The 14,768-nt window shown below is 40.8% G+C and overlaps 1 protein-coding gene across 2 annotated transcripts in view; it reads right to left on the bottom strand.

Annotated features, from left to right (window-relative positions):
- Window positions 1-625: 625 nt before the first annotated feature.
- The window catches only part of LOC106570835 (perforin-1), a 72,244-nt gene continuing 58,101 nt past the window's right edge, over window positions 626-14,768 (bottom strand). The window contains exons 1-3 of one of the 2 annotated variants that reach the window (XM_014143451.3): window positions 4,675-4,744; window positions 3,418-3,618; window positions 626-1,123 (exon numbers count right to left, since the gene is read on the bottom strand). In XM_014143451.3, coding sequence (XP_013998926.3) covers window positions 863-1,123; window positions 3,418-3,576 — 420 coding nt within the window. In that variant the 5' untranslated portion in view covers window positions 3,577-3,618; window positions 4,675-4,744 and the 3' untranslated portion in view covers window positions 626-862. Of the gene's footprint in view, window positions 1,124-3,417; window positions 3,619-4,674; window positions 4,745-14,768 lie in introns of those variants that run through there. The other variant, XM_082961562.1, reaches the window with a different exon arrangement.

Genomic DNA, 14,768 nt, shown 5'->3' on the forward strand with positions numbered 1-14,768 from the left:
CATTTCAACACAACAACAAAAATAGGAGAGAGACTGAAACCCCTGTGCAGTGAATCTAGTTTTTATTAATTGATGCCATTGTAGAGTGAGCACAGAAGTGACAGTTGGACAGAGCCAATCAGACACAGAGCTAGAAGGAGCATAAAAGTACAAACATAGTGACAAGAGGTCAACTTCTTTACTGCAGTTCACAAGATAAACAGACACAGAACCAATGTTTTATGATGACTTTTACTGGAAATAAGCAGTTGTATGTTGCTTATTACAAAGTGAGAGACTTAGAGAGAGACATCAGCGTAGACACTAATTACAATACACTAACTGTAAGGGGGAGGTGGAGTTTTGTACTGCTCAGTATTCTAGAATCTACTCTGTTATGATGAGCTTGAGGATGAGGCCAGGGGGTTTGAGGAGAACGAGAAATCATGTAACAAATGAGGGATCCGAAATGGGACGTTGTTGTAAAAATAGATAAGAGGAGAGAAACCGTGGAACAAGCCGTTGTTGTATATAAGAGGACAGAGATATGGGACCAGATGTTGTTGTAGGTAACAAGAGGACTCTATTCTAGCTGGATATAGGACTACCAGTAGTAAATGCTGTTTTAGCTATGTGGAACGGGTCTAGGGTGTACTGTAGGCTTTTAGGGTGTAGGGGTAGTACACGGTCTACTGTTGAGGCTCTAGGGGGTAGGAGTAGTACAGGGTCTACTGTAGAGGCTCTAGGGTGTAGGAGTAGTACAGGGTCTACAGTTGGAAATCTTGGTGTAGGAGTAGTACAGGGTCTACTGTTGAGGCTCTAGGGTGTAGGAGTAGTACAGGATCTACTATAGGGGCTCTAGGGTGTAGGAGTAGTACAGGATCTACTGTAGAGGCTCTAGGGTGTAGGAGTAGTACAGGGTCCCTCCCTTCTTCAGGAAACATTGATGCTGCCAAGTTCCAATCTTGATGGAGCGCTCACAGGTCCCCAACAGGTCGTCGAAGAGCAAGTCACTGTCGTACACCTCCAGCCTCATGGGGTTGTTCTCATGGGCGTTAAAGAAGTTGAAGTCCTCCTTCCACCAGGGGTCATGGTTGTTGTTCTTTACCTCTGTCTTCCCGCCGTAGCCGGAGCCCATAAACACCTAAATTATAATGATACTAGTGATAATGACAATAATGACATTAATGATAATAATGATGATAATGGCAATACTGATTATGGTCATGATGATACTGATGATGATGATGATGATGATGATAATGATTACACTACTGATTATGGAAATGATGATAATGATGCTGATGATGATGTGTTATAATTATCATTGTCATCATTACCAGAATCAGTATTGTCATTATCGTCATTATTATCAGTACCACGTCCCGCTACCAAAACCTGCTGGCTCTCATTCACTGCGGCCAATGTGAGTAAAACATTTAAACATGTTAACCCTCGCAAGGCTGCCGGCCCAGATGGCATCCCTAGCCGCATCCTCAGAGCATGCGCATACCATCTGGCTGGTGTGTTCACAGACATATTCAATCAATCCCTATCCCAGTCTGCTGTTCCCACATGCTTCAAAAGGGCCACCATTGTTCCTGTTCCCAAGAAGGCAAAGGCAACTGAGCTAAACGACTATCGCTACGTAGCACTCACTTCCGTCATCATGAAGTTGCTTTGAGACATTAGTCAAGGATCATATCACTTCCACCCTACCTGACACCCTAGAACCACTTCAATTTGCTTACCGCCCCAATAGGTCCACAGACGACGCAATCGCAATCACACTGCACACTGCCCTAACCCATCTGGACAAGAGGAATACCTATGTAAGAATGCTGCTCATCGATTACAGCTCAGCATTTAAAACCATAGTACCCTCCAAACTCGTAATTATGCTCGAGACCCTGGGTCTCGACCCCGTCCTGTTCAACTGGGTCCTGGACTTTCTGACGGGCTGTCCCCAGGTGGTTAGGGTAGGAAACAACATCTCCACCCACGCTGATCCTCAACACTGGGGCCCCACAAGGGTGCGTTCTCAGCCCTCTCCTGTACTCCCTGTTCACCTATGACTGTGTGGCCATGCACGCCTCCAACTCAATCATCAAGTTTGTAGACGACACTACAGTGGTAGGCTTGATTACCAACAACGACGAGACGGCCTACAGGGAGGAGGTGAGGGCCCTCAGAGTGTGGTGTCAGGAAAGTAACCTCGCACTCAACATCTACAAAACAAAGGAGATGATCGTGGACTTCAGGAAACAGCAGAGGGAGCACCCCCCCTATCCACATCGACAGGACAGTAGTGGAGAAGGTGGAAAGTTTTAAGTTACCCGGTGTACACATCACGGGCAAACTGATATGGTCCACCCACACAGACAGCGTGGTGAAGAAGGCACAACAGGGCCTCTTCAACCTCAGGAGGCTGAAGAAATTTGGCTTGCCACCGAAAACACTCACAAACTTTTACAGATGCACAATCGAGAGCATCCTGTCGGGCTGTATCACCGCCTGGTACGGCAGCTGCTCCGCCCATAACCGGAAGGCTCTCCAGAGGGTAGTGTGGTCTGCACAACGCATCACCGGGGGAAAACTACCTGCCCTCCAGGACACCTACACCACCCGATGTCACAGGAAGGCCAAAAAGATCATCAAGGACAACAACCACCCGAGCCACTGCCTGTTCAGCCCGCTATCATCCAGAAGGCAAGGTCAGTACAGGTGCATCAAAGCTGGGACCGAGAGACTGAAAAACAGCTTCTATGCCAAGGCCATCAGACTGTTAAACAGCCATCACTAACATTGAGTGGCTGCTGCCAACATACTGACTCAAATCTCTAGCCACTTTAATAATTCATAATTGGATGTAATAAATGTATCACTAGCCACTTTAAACAATGCCACTTTATATAATGTTTACATACCCTACATTACTCATACTGTATGAATATACTGTACTCTATACCATCTACTGCATCTTGCCTATGTCGCACGGCCATCGCTCATCCATATATTTATATGTACGTATTCTTATTAATTCCCTTACACTTGTGTGTATAAGGTAGTTGTTGTGACATTAGATTACATGTTAGATATTACTGCACGGTCGGAACTAGAAGCACAAGCATTTTGCTACACTCGCATTAACATCTGCTAACCATGTGTATAGTTATGTATGTGTGTGACCAATAAAATTTGATTTGATTTATCATCATTCTTATCATTATCATCATCATTATTACAATTATTTTCATTATCGTCATTAGATTAGATATATAAATCCCCCTCCCAGATGCTCATAGTATAGGGGGGAAGGGTGACTCACCTCATCTAATCTATAATGTATAGCACTAGCACCTGGCTATTTTGCACCAGACAGATCACCACACATCATCTATCATGGTGGACAGGTGACTCAGGTGAGGAGAGATTTACCTTGACGTAGGCATCAGGGGTCCCTAGCAGGCCGCTGTTCAGGTCGCTGGCTCTGAGGTTGAACACCTTGAGGACCTTACGTTCCTCTGCTGCATAGACCTGAACCACAGTCAGAACACACACCACCAGCAGGCACCACAGGAGAGAGGAGGAGGACATGTCTCTCAGTCAGATAGGGCTTGATCCGTGGAGGGAAGCCAACTAGGAGAGGGGGGACAGAGAGAGACGGAGGAAGAACGTGAAAACAGAGAGAGAGAGAGAGAGAGAGAGAGAGAGAGAGAGAGAGAGAGAGAACGAGAACTAAAACAGGATCGGACCCTTTTTTTTTTTTTTTTTAAATCTTCGCCTAAAATGACATACCCAAATCTAACTGCCTGTAGCTCAGGACCTGAAGCAAGGATATGCATATTCTTGATACCATTTGAAAGGAAACACTTTGAAGTTTGTGGAAATGTGAAATTAATTTAGGAGAAAATAACATATTAGATCTGGTAAAAGATAATACATCGAAAAAAAACATGCATTTTCAAACTGTAGGACCCAGTTCCTATATTTGAATATAAAAAAAAAAAACTATGCTACCTTTTTGTCTCTGGAACCCTCAGGCTGACAAATCAGAGTAAGATTACTGAATGTAAGTACATTATTTACCTTCAGAGGTGAATGTATCAAACCAGTTGCCATGCTAAAAGTTTATTGTTTGTGTGCACTCTCCTCAAGAGTGCTCAAACAATAGCACGGTATTCTTTCACTGTAATAGCTACTGTAAATTGGACAGTGCAGTTAGATTAACAATCATTTAAGCTTTCTTAAATTATGTCTTTGTCCTGGAAATGTTCTTGTTACTTTCAACCTCATGCTAACATTAGCACGCGTTAGCTCAACCGTCCCGCGCGGGGGGGGGGATCCGTAGAGGTTAAAGAGAGCGTAAGAGCTTGGTCACAGAGCATAAACCGTCTTCAAACCGTAAACATACACGCATAACAATGTAATAAGAATGTATGTCCATTTCAAGGTCTCGATCAGTTTAGCGATTACAACTAGGAGAGACAAGGAGAAAATACACATGCCACATACAGAGAGGAAGAGAAAGAGAGAAGCCAAGATACTTCTGAGAAAAACGAACCCAGTACAGACAAAGAAAACTACAGGGTGAAAGAGAAGCCAAGATACTTCTGAGAGAAACAAACCAAATAGAGACAAAGAAAAGACTACAGAGAGAGTGAGAGAGAGAAATATGGATTGGCTGTCCTTTACCTCAGCCTTGTAGTGTCTGAATGTTGTACATTCTACCCCTGTAAATATAACATACTGTACAGTCCCTTCAGCCCCCTCCACTCTAAAGGTGATAGCAACATACATATGGTCAGTTCTCAAGCACCGTCTCAGCCAATGAGCGTCCACGGTGCTGGCTATGAGACGGCAACGCCCTATACTACGTGGAAAACGGGTTTGAACTGAAATCCTATTTTGCATCCCAAAAAGGACCCTATTCCCTATACAGCACTATGGGCCCTGGTCAAAAGTAGAGCACTATATAGGGAATATGGTGGAATTTGGGATGAAGCCTGGGTTAACAGAGATGGTCTCATTACATAATGAAAGGTAGGTTAGGGTACGCCTGTGAGAAAAGGCTTTCCTCCAACAGGTGGGTGCAACAGGGCCAACGTTGTTGTCATGGTTAACAGAGGTAGAAATGGTCTCATTGTCATAGGCGTCGTAAGGATTGGACCAAGGCGCAGTGGGTAAAGTGCTCATCTTCTTAATTTATTTAAAGTAAACACTTAAACAAAATAAACAAACAACAATAACAGTTCCATAAGGCTCCCAGGCTATACAGAAAATAACCACCCACAAAACACAAGTGAAACAAACACAACTAAATATGGCCTCCAATTAGAGACAACGACAACCAGCTGTCTCTAATTGGAGGTCAATGCCAAAAACCCAGCATAGAAATAGAAAACTAGATATACACATAGAACGTAAACACAAAACAAACACCCCCTGCCACGCCCTGAACAAACTACAATGACAAATAACCCCTTTTACTGGTCAGGACGTGACACTCATTACATAATGAAAGGTGGGTTACGGTATGCCTGTGAGAAAAGGCTTTCCTCCAACAGCTGGTTGACACAAGAGTCAGAGTTAATCTTACCAAAAACTATAAACCTGTAGCTAATATCAACCAAGTCTTCACAACCTAATTATACTATCTAACTAAGATATCTTTAGCTAGCTAGCTAGCTTGTCTGCTTGCTGGCTGAAGCATGACCGCCCAGATAAACAGAGATTAAGAGTCTGAGCCTGCCTGGCAGGGTGGGTCCAAAAGCCAAAGCCTGGGATTGGTGAGCATGTCACGACTTCCGCCGAAGTCGGTTCCTCTCCTTGTTCGGGCGGCGTTCGGCGGTCAACGTCACCGGTCTTCTAGCCATCGCCGATCCACCTTTCATTTTCCATTTGTTTTGTCTTGTTTTCCCACACACCTGGTTTACATTCCTTTATTACTTGTCGCGTATATATCCCTCTGGTCACCCCATGTCTGTGTGTGAAATTGTTTATTGTCAGGTTGGCACGCTTCCGGCTGGTTTGTGCCGGGTTTTGTTTTGTACCCGTGCTTTGTGGCAGCGTCACTTGTTCTATGGGCATTTGTTTTTGTGATGCAGTTGCGTTCTGTTCAAAATATTGCCTCAGTAAAGTGCTTTGTCCACTCATCTCTGCTCACCTGCGCCTGACTTCCATGCACCAGCTACACACACCTCTTGACAAAGCAATATACAAGGATTTTCTCAAAGCTGCTAATGAAAACCTTGACAACATCGCACCTAGCCATTTGGAGTTCCAGTGGAGTACCCCACCCAGGTAGTGGCAGTGCTGGCAACATTGGCTGCAGTAACCCATGGGGAGTTACACTCAACCCATGGGGAGGGAGTTACACTCAGACAATCAGAGGGGGAGCATATTATTGCGGCCCTGGCGGTACAGAATAATTAAAGGGTCTGACTGCACAGTGGTGCTTGGGAAGATGGGTCACAACGGGCGACCAGCGTGTGTGGGTGTGCGTGTGTGGGTGTTGGGGGAATATCCGAGTTCCACCAGCTAGGACTAGATATTGGTTAATCAAATCTTCTCATTCCTGCTGTCATGACGTTGCCCTGTTGTATGAGGTTTATGACCCCCATAAATACCTCTCCCACTTTTCTCTCCTCCCTACAGAATGGACTCTTGGAAAGCCCATTGTTAACATAGAGAGAGTATGGTAACATCAAAAGGTTGGGGAAAGGTACAATATGTCTGTAATCCAACCAGTTGAAAGTGTCCGTTGGTACTAAAATAATATGATGTCAGATCAGTTGGTGTCTGGCACATTATATCTGATGACAGGACAACATACATTTTATCTTGGAAAGTCTACACATTCTAGTTATCAGATTCACATGGAATTGTTGTGCAATTTTTAGCTTCTAAATGAGAGAATTGTTTTCATAAGTAAACTATGCTCACTCAGTGGCCACGCCCAAGTGAACAGACATTGGTTGAGAACTGTGAAACACGCCCTTCTCTCCCCCAATACAAAAGCCTGTTGACGGAAGTCAACCTTAGTTCCCGACAACGTGAGGACTGGTGTCCATATGTTTAAAAGGGCTAATTTCAATGTGGAGGTGACGATCCCCACACTGGAAGGATGAATTTCGACTAGACCAGCCAGAATACAGCACGAGCTGAGTATGGCAACTTGGTATGAACTCTTATTCACTAAAGAAGTGATACCTCCTAGACGTTGAGTTATCAGTTGCAGCTGTAAACGTACGTGGCCTAATAAAGGACAGACAATCCGATGAGAAGACAGGGTACTTCAACGTATCCACTCTACAACACTATGACCAGAAAGATTCTACAAAGGACAAAGGCGATCTCTGCCGGGCAAACCAGTCTTCCATCTTCGACCCATCTATTGAAGCGCAGCTTAGTGTAAATATATATCTTGCATTTTCCTTTTCCGAATGGCGGTTCTTAGAACGCATAAGATTCTATATTTACGGTAGCATAGCTTCTAAAGGTCCGATAAAGACCCAATCCCCTTTGTCCCTCAGTCTTCCCGCTCTTTTATTCAAACCCAACCCCCTTTGAGTAACCAGCCGTCATATCGGTTTCGTCTGCTAGAGACTTTATTTTATGACATGATTAGTAATCGATGTATGATCCATCCTGTGTATATGTAATTCTGTGTGATTATTTAGGTATTTAGCAAATAATAATTAAGCCAATTTTTGTATTGCTGATTAAACTTGTTAGCCAGGATTCGTGATGATAACCAAGAATTTTACGACATTCAGATGAGACTGAATAAGGTGACGATTAATAATAGACTGCTGTTGATATATATAAGATCTTCAGATCTTTAAGAGTTTATTCGGAAGACAGTAGCTCTATAAACACTCTTCCGTGGTGCCCCAGGTTGTTAGCGAGTTAATTGTTGCATGGTTTAATTCAATCACGTAATCAATCAAACATTAGCTAATCGATTTGATGAAATAGCCTGTCATATAATTTAAACAGTCAGAGACACGACACCGCTTAATTTGGCAATTTGGCATGCCTTCTAAAACAGCCAAACTCTGTACACATTCACACATCAAGTGGTGAGCTTGTGGATGTGTTTGGTTGTGTGTGTGTCTGTGGGGGGGGGGGGGTGTAAGTCGATCTATGGGTGGAAGGGAAGAGAGGATGCAGAGGTGTTTGTTAGGGAGGTGTGTTGAGTGAGTGAGTGAGTGAGTGAGTGAGTGAGTGAGTGAGTGAGTGAGTGAGTGAGTGAGTGAGTGAGTGAGTGAGTGAGTGAGTGAGTGAGTGAGTGAGTGAGTGAGTGAGTGAGTGAGTGAGTGAGTGAGTGAGTGAGTGAGTGAGTGAGTGAGTGTATGCATCCAACATCTGTTGACAAAAATGTAGAATTTATACTGCAATCCTATGTGATAGGGAGCAATCGTAAGTAGAAATGCTTATTATTATTAAGTCGATTGTGGGAATAAATTAAGATTTGCAAGATTTTCATATATATATATATATATATATATATACAGTACCAGTCAACATTTTGTACACACCTACTCATTCCAGGGTTTTTCTTTATTTTTACTATAATGTAGAATAATAGTTGTCACGTCCTGGCCGGTATAAGGGTAAATTGTTATTGTAGTTTGGTCAGGACGTGGCAGAGGGTATTTGGTTTATGTGGTTCGGGGTGGTGTTTTTTTCTAAAAGGGCATTTGATTTAAGTATTCCGGGGTTTTTGGGCACTGTTCCTTGTTTACGTATTTCTATGTTGATCTAGCTGGTTGTATGTCTATGTTTGGTTAATTGGGGTGGACTTCCAATTGAAGGCAGCTGTGTGGTGTTGCCTTTGATTGGAAGTCCTATATTAGTTGGGTGTGTTTGTCTGTGTATTTGTGGGAGAATGTTTCTTGTTTAGCGTGTGTGAGCATAACAGAACTGTCTAGTAATCGTGAGTTCGTTTTGTTATTTTGTATGTTCATTTTTGAGTTTATTAAATGTTCAAAATGAACTCTCTCAACTCTGCTGCATATTGGTCCTCTTTTTCCGACGATGATTTCGCTATATCGTCTGACGACGAAGAAATCCCTGACAATAGTGAAGAAATGTAACTATGAAGTAGCACATATGGAATCATGTAGTAACCAAAAAAGTGTTAAACAAATCAAAATATATTTTATATTTGAGATTCTTCAAAGTAGCCACCCTTTGCCTTGATGACAGCTTTGCACACTCTTGGCATTCTCTCAACCAGCTTCATAAGGAATACTTTCATAAGGAACACGACTCAGGATAAAACCCAGATGCAGACAGTTCAGATGTTTACTACAAAACAGGGGGCAGGCAAACGACAGGTCCAGGGCAGGCAGAGGTCGGTAATCCAAGACAATGTCAATCAGGGACACAACAGCAGGCAGGCTCAGGTTCAGGGCAGGCAAAATGGACAGAAACAGGAGGACTAGAAAGCAGAAAACAATTTGGTAAAAGACCAAGTCCATATTATGGCAAGAACAGCTCAAATGAGCAGAGAAATGACAGTCCATCATTACTTTAAGACATTAAGGTCAGTCAGTGTGTCTGATTCACGCAGTCTCCGTTGAACAGTTGATGTTGAGATGTGTCTGTTACTTGAACTCTGTGATGCATTTATTTGGGCTGCAATTTTTGAGGGTGGTAACTAATGAACTTAACGTCTGCTGCAGAGGTAACTCCGGGTCTTCCTTTCCTGTGGCGGTCCTCATGAGATCCAGTTTCATCATAGCGTTTGATGGTTTTTGCGACTAGATAGATAGCAATAAAAACTGTAACATAGTGGAACTACCAGTACAGATAGATAGCAATAAAAACTGTAACATAGTGGAACTACCAGTACAGAAAGATAGCAATAAAAACTGTAACATAGTGGAACTAACAGTACAGATAGATCGCAATAAAAACTGTTACATAGTGGAACTAACAGTACAGATAGATAGCAATAAAAACTGTAACATAGTGGAACTAACAGTACAGATAGATCGCAATAAAAACTGTTACATAGTGGAACTAACAGTACAGATAGATCGCAATAAAAACTGTAACATAGTGGAACTAACAGTACAGATAGATCGCAATAAAAACTGTAACATAGAGGCACAGAATAAGTTAGAGGAAAAACAAAAAGAACTAGAGAAACATTCAAGAAAGATGAAGTGTAATATATTATAAAAAATAAAATGAACTGGATGGAATATGGGGAAAGAAGCAAAAGACGATTATTAATTTTTTTCAACACAGAAATGCTACGAAAAATAATTTACAGAAATGTACAAATGATGGAGTCATCCATGATTCAACAAACTGTATTCTGAAAGAGTAAGCAAAGTACTATAAGAAAATATTTTTTTTCAGTCTCCTCCATCTCCACTAATCGAAGTTAATTGTAAGGATTTATTTTCTTTTAATAGTGTCAAATTAACAGTTATACAGAAAGACGTATGTGAAGGCCTAATTACAGAGGATGAACTTCTACTGTAGATGTAAATAAAGCTTTCAAGTCCGGGAAAACTCCAGGGCTGGATGGCATACCAGTTGAGGAATATCAAATATTTTTTCATGTACTCAAAGGTCAGTTTTTAACATGTTTTAACCACTCCTATAAAAATGATAGACTATTTGACACTCAGCAAGAAAGTCTGATTTCACTATTACTGAAACAGGACCCAGGTGGCCAATATAAAGATCCAGTCCACCTAAAAAACTGGAGACCCCTTAAACTTCAGTGTTGTGATGCCAAAATCCTAGCAAAATGCATAGCGCATAGAATTAAAAAGGTGTTGTCGGATATTATTCATCCTAATCAGACAGGTTTTTTTACATGGACGATACATTGGACATAATATAAGACAAGTACCGGAAACAATAGAACACAATGAAAAATCTGGGAAACCAGGCATTGTATTCATAGCTAACTTTGAAAAGGTCTTTAATAAAGTACAATTAGGAATTAACATATGGACTGGACTATTTTAATTTCGGAGAATCCTTATACAATGGGTTAATGTTACGTAAAGTAATCCCAGTTGTAAAATAGTACTGGCTACTTCTCAGAAAGTATTAAATTGTCAAGAGGAGTAACACTAAGTTGTCTACTATCGGCATATCTATTTATTATGGCCATCGAAATGTTAACTATTAAAATCTGATTCCCCCCAAAATATGAAGGGGATAGAATTCAAGGGTTTAAAAACAAAGGTGTCATTGTACGCTGACGATTCATGTTTTCTTTTAAATCAGCCATTTGGATCCCTGCACAGCCTCATAGAAGCTCTATGTAATTGTTCTAACCTCTCTGGATTAAAACCAATTTATGATAAGTGCACCATTTTACAAACTGGATCTCTCAAAAATACTTTTACATTATTATGTAGTTTACCAATAAAATGGTCCGACGGGGGAAGTGAACATACTTGGTATGTTTTGTAGAAAGTTAGCAGTGGTGTAAAGTACTTACTTAATACTTTAAAGTATTTTTACTTAAGTCATTTTTTGGGGCATCTGTACTTCACTTTACTATTTATATTTTTGACAACTTTTATTTTTACTTCCCTACATTCCTTAAGAAAATAATGTACTTTTTACTCCATACATTTTCTCTGACACTCATTACGTTTTGAATGCTTAGCAGGACAGGAAAATGGCCAAATTCACGCACTTGTCAAAATAATCCCTACTGCCTCTGATCTGGCGGACTTACTAAACACAAGTGCTTTGTTTGTAAATTGTGTCTGCATGTTGTAGTGTGCCCCTGGCTATGCGTAAATTTTAAAAACAAGAACATTTTGCCGTCTGGTTTGCTTAATATTTCACTACTATGGCCTATTTATTGCCTTACCTCCTCACGCCATTTGCACACACTGTATATAGACTTTATTTTTTTTCTATTGTGTTATTGACTTTTTTTGTGTCGCACTGCTTTGCTTTATCTTGGCCAGGTCGCAGTTGTAAATGAGAACTTGTTCTCAACTAGCTTACCTGGTTAAATAAAAAAATAAAAAATAAGCAATTTGATATTATTTATACCTTTACTTTTGATACTTAAGTATATTTTTGCAATGACATTTACTTTTAATACTTAAGTATATTGAAGACCAAATACTTTTATACTTTTACTCAAGTAGTATTTTATTAGGGACTTCACTTGAGTCATTTTTTACTAAGGTATCTTTACTTTTACTCAAGTATTGAAATTGGGTACTTTTTCCATCACTAAAAGGTTGCCCGAATTAGATAAGATTTTGCTACCATGGAAAGAACAACACCTGTCTGTTTGTGGGGAAATCACCCTGATTATTATTTAGTCAAATCCCAGTTTACCTATTTACTTATGGCCCTGCTACACCTAACGACTTGTTTTTAAATTATGTTAGAAAAAAATATTCCACTTTATTTGAAACAGCAAGCCAGACAAAATTAAACAGGTTTATTTATATAATGAATATGAACTTGGAAGGCAGAAATTATTAAATATTAAAGCATTGGACCTCTCACTAAAGGCTTCAGTCAGACAAAGGTTATACTTAAATCCAAACTGGTTATCTAGCAGATTAGTAAGAATGGCTCACCCCGTGTTCAACAATGGCCCTTTTCCCTTCATTCAGATTTCAACCTTTCACTTTCGGTTATTTGAAAATGAAATCATCTCCAAAATATTGCTATTTTTAAACAAGCAATAGAAAGCTGGTTGCAATTTCAGATTAACCCACCAGAAAAGACAAGACAAATATTATGGTTAAACTCAAATATACAACTGTTTTGGGAATGTTTAAAAACAGTCAAATCTTTGTAAATTATATCATTAATAGGACTAAAAGACCAAAATTGGCTAAATAAAATTGTGAAAATAAAAGAAATGTTCCAGTTTCAATTAATGGACAAAAAAATTGACAGGTGCGCCGTACAGGTTGAAAAATACACTGAACTAAAATATAAATGCAACATGTAAAGTGCTGTTCCCATGTTTCATGAGCTAAATTAAAAGATCCCAGAAATGTTCTATCCGCACAAAAAGCGTATTTCTCTCAAATGCTGTGCACACGTGTTTACTTCATGCCAGAAACCCAGGGCTCGTGCGGGGAGCAGGAACAGGACGCCCTGCTCCGTAGCCCTTGCAAGTATCAGCCGTGCACTCACTTACCTTAACAGGGGAGGTTGTCGGTTGCTGCTGGGTACTGCAGTTTGCAACAAAGACAGGTAGTGAGGGGGAATTTGGTACACCAGATAAGATAGTGGGTTTTCTAGGAGTGCTACCCCTCTCTCCTGATTGCATAAACAGAGTACGCTGTGCGTTACATTTGTTCTTTGACATGCAAATTAATTAGCTTGACGCTATATCAGTTTTTGTAGTGTGTGACTGTATTTGACATGATTAATCAGGCTAAACGCGATCATAGGTTGTGGCATTTGTCTTCCCTATCGTGGTTTCCTGGATTCACAGTGATTAACCTGAAACCGAGTGTATAGCCTAGCTGTTGCCCCTGTCCAGCTTATTGTAGCTTATTCAGTGCACCGTAGATGGGTATCTACTGCCAGTCTGCAACTAACCCGCAAGTCCAACAATGGTACACACACACACACCCAGACCCCATTAGGGGGTCCCGTCAGCTTGACTGGGACGGCCATGGCATATGGTTTACATCATTTTCATGCTCAGCAAACCATTCAGTGACCGCTTGTGCGCTGTGGATGAGGGTATTGTCACCCTATGGGGGGCATAGCCATTGTAGCCACAATAAAGGCCTGCCCAGCATTTTTATGCATGACCCTAAGCATGATAGGATGTTAATTGCTCCACACTCGTGTAAACCCTCGGAATCATGTCTTTGGAGAGCAGATGGGATCAGATCTGACTGACATTTGCTAAATCCCTGCAGAACTCCCAGTTTGCAGACTGGCTCCATCCAAGCAGACAGCAGATTACTGGACAGGCAACCCGCAACAGCCACAAACTGAACACTCCCATGACACGTACAGGCCGCTGTCAGAACTCTACCATCCCATACTTCACTACACTGATCATACATACACCATATAGCCCAGTGGAAATGTCTTCCTAAGAACTCTAAAGATGGGTTTTCTAAAGCTGCCACCCTTAAACTTGTTGTTGTTGTTTTGTTTACATATATTGCATATTTTAACATTGTGTTATATTAAGTGTTTTGCTAGTTTAGGATCTGATAATTATATATGATTGATGTTATGACTGTAAATTGGTGTGCATTTCAGTCTATGACTGTGAGAAACCAATTAAACCTACTAGTACTATCCCCATTTACTCAAATGTTTCCATTATCTTGGAAGTTACCCGTGTCTATATTAAAATAAATATGACAGAGAATATAGTGTACTGTCCAAGACAAGTACACACTGCAAGTAATATATTGTACTTGTTTTGTACACAATACTGTATGTTGGTTCTTTACAGTTCATAAGGGGTTTTAATTGAGATACAACTTAACGAGAAATGCACAGTAAACGTCCTAAATGTGTCAAATTAAAGATTTATTAAAGCATTATGAAGGTAAGGTGACTCTTTCAGTTAAAAGCATTCGATTTTGCAATCGCACACATAATGTGGGATTTGTGTGGCAATGAAAACTATTTTCACCCCCCAACATAAGGAGACACAAAATTAAATGTTTCGTAGTTACGCTGCATTTCTGAGATCTCTATACAAAAAACAGTCAGACAGCTAGATCCTGGATTCTTACAGCGTTCCAGTTCAATGTCTAATTTAACTGATTCATTCGTAATATATGATATAA

Source organism: Salmo salar, chromosome 15 (assembly GCF_965601325.2).
Source record: "Salmo salar chromosome 15, fSalSal1, whole genome shotgun sequence".
Classification (NCBI taxonomy): Eukaryota; Metazoa; Chordata; class Actinopteri; order Salmoniformes; family Salmonidae; genus Salmo; species Salmo salar.